This window comes from Sinocyclocheilus anshuiensis, unplaced genomic scaffold, assembly GCF_001515605.1.
Source record: "Sinocyclocheilus anshuiensis isolate Anshui unplaced genomic scaffold, SAMN03320099.WGS_v1.1 scaffold3332, whole genome shotgun sequence".
NCBI lineage: Eukaryota > Metazoa > Chordata > Actinopteri > Cypriniformes > Cyprinidae > Sinocyclocheilus > Sinocyclocheilus anshuiensis.
This window is the reverse complement of record NW_015552874.1, coordinates 68,616-71,255: the sequence shown is the minus strand read 5'-3', so window position 1 is coordinate 71,255 and position 2,640 is coordinate 68,616. Positions and strand designations below refer to the sequence as shown.

Genomic DNA, 2,640 nt, shown 5'->3' with positions numbered 1-2,640 from the left:
GGAATGCAAAGGCGGCTGCAGGTACCGGAATGCATACACAATACGTGCTTAAAATAACATATGCCATGCATTTACTCAGAGCTTACAGGCCTCAATTTCAAATAATGTGTGTGATATAAATATTGTGGCAGTTGAAAATAATAGTAAGCTACTCACATTCAGGTAAATAATATATTTTCAATTAAAAATTGTGAAATTTGACTACAAAAGTCAGTGTTCCTGCCAGTCTCGTAACATTCATATCATAGTCAGAAAATAATTTGATTCATGATGAAATGTTTAGCTGCTTGCATCTTAGGCAACTGTACAACGGCATTAAACACACTTACCATATGGACAGGGCTGTTTCTTATGCTCCGGAATGATGGGTCTTTTTCTAAGAAAATTCTCCAGACTTGGCCCATGTCGACCCAATGGATCATCAGGAGGCATAAACCTAAGAGATTTTTTTCCCAGATTATTATTATTATTATTTTCATAAAGAGGAAAAAGAGCAAATTGAAGTATACTGAAAACACTGAAATTTAGATTTGTGTTCAACACTCATATTCCTCATAATACCAGATTCAATAGACTTACTTATCATTTACAAAGGAGTACATCAGAAGGCGTTCATCAATACATTTTTTCCATTCCGGTTTCTCAACAGCCAAGTCTCTGTAGTTGTCATTGGAGACAATAATGCCATCTGATTCATAAGCTAGCTTAACAATAAACCTGTCATCATAGCAGACTACTCTGCGGCCCTGGACACGACGTGATGGTGTAAATACAAGAATCTTATCCTTTTCCAGACGTCTCAAAATCTCCTGATCTGTAAGGGGGAAAAAATTTGTTTGATTGGTAGATATAGTTAGTCACAGGCTGTGATACATGTTTTCTATTAACTGCGATAAAAAAAATAACTATTGAAAAAAAAAAAATCAGATACCATTAAAAGTATTTACCTAATATAACCTAACAAGGAAAATATTCACAGACAAGTTTAAATAACATTTGTTCAGTTGATGGCCTGATGGCAAATCTTTTCACCTGTAATAAGAGCATCAGGACGGGACTGTTCTTTCCTCCAGGCTGGGACAAAAACTGTAATGTCTCGATGGCCACGTTCAAGAAACCAGTCAACTGCGAGCTGAATGCCTTGACAGGAGAACATCTCCTTATTGCCATGGCTGTAAAAATGAGAAAGTTATAATTAAAAATAAACAACTGTAACTGTAAATACATAATAAACTTTAAATAAAGTGAATTCACTGTTGGTTTTTTTATTCGAAATTTAGCAAAGCAAATAGTTTGTACACATTTACACACACACAATTTTCACATACTGTATGTGTGTATGTACGTAATTGTAAATATATTAATACTCAGCATAAATGAGTACAGCCACTTTGAAGCTTTTTTCACAACTGAACAATTTCTTATTACCTAAAAGAATTTCTTATTATTACACAAAGCAAAGAAGTTCTAGAGGCCAGGATCATAAAAGTCATTAGGTCTGACCATTCAATGGTGTTTCCATGGTGAGGGATTAAAGTACTGTCAATAAATGGAAACATGAAGAGTCTCAAATCTTCTCGTGCATTGTATGGTTAAGATCATACAAATTGTGTGTTGTATTCATAGGGGCTGATCACATAGGTGTGTCATGGTCATAGTGCCACCAGCTGACATTTAACTTCTACATTTACCCATTTAAATGGATGTGCCCTTGACAAAAAATGAAAATAATAAATAAATAAATAAAATTAAAGAATCTTCTCAAAGAATTTTGATCTATTCATTTTTTTTTAGCAGATACGATCTGACATATTTGTTGGTTGTGGCCCATTATGACTAATATGCCTATTAGGGGTGTGGACCTACACTGGTCTCACGGTTCGGTTTGGTTACGATTATCATGTCATCGATTCGATATCACGATGCATTACAATGCATTGACAATGCACTGCAATCTCAATTTTACTTCACATTTATAAAATTTTGTCAATAAATACAAGCAGTCAGATACATGAACTGTACCTGACCTGGTTTCTTAAGTTAGTGGTATTACCCCCTGCTAGTGATGTGACATTTGAACCGAGGCATCGGAGCTTGTGTCGAGAATTACTTATTCTTTTATTAAATCATATTGATATTCGTACTGGTATTAAATTGCACTGTTTAATGGGTAAATTAATTTATCAGAGACAGAAATTCAACAAACACAAACTGTTAGGCTTTTATTTGTGCACGTAACTTCAATTCGATCTGTGGAATATGTCAGAGGAAAGCCTCAGTGCTTCACGAGGCTTCATTTGCCCATCCCTACCCCCTACATATTATATGTGCACGTAACTTGAATCGATCTGTGGAATATGTGGTAGATGCCTCGTCCTACGGGAGCGTCTTTCACAGGCTTTTGGCTGCTATATTTTTTATTAACCACCAGATGGCGCTGTTTTCGAGACAGTCGAAGCTTTGAATCTTTTCCCGAACCAGTCAGTAGAAAGCCTCAGTGCTTCACTAGGCTTCATTTGTCCATCCCTACCCCCTACATATTTAATTGTGCGTGACATGATTTACACACAGCGTGTGTCTTCTCCAGGTCGTGCTCAGGTTGTTCATAAAAGCCGAAATGTGGACAGATGTCGGCTTTTA

General features: G+C 36.1%; 1 protein-coding gene across 1 annotated transcript in view; it reads right to left on the bottom strand.

Moving 5' to 3' along the window:
• The window catches only part of LOC107668167 (probable ribonuclease ZC3H12C), an 8,592-nt gene that overhangs the window by 1,623 nt on the left and 4,329 nt on the right, over positions 1-2,640 (bottom strand). The window contains exons 2-4 of the mRNA XM_016459966.1: positions 1,033-1,172; positions 580-814; positions 330-436 (exon numbers count right to left, since the gene is read on the bottom strand). Of these exons, the coding sequence (XP_016315452.1) occupies positions 330-436; positions 580-814; positions 1,033-1,172 (482 nt within the window). The remainder of the gene's footprint in view (positions 1-329; positions 437-579; positions 815-1,032; positions 1,173-2,640) is intronic.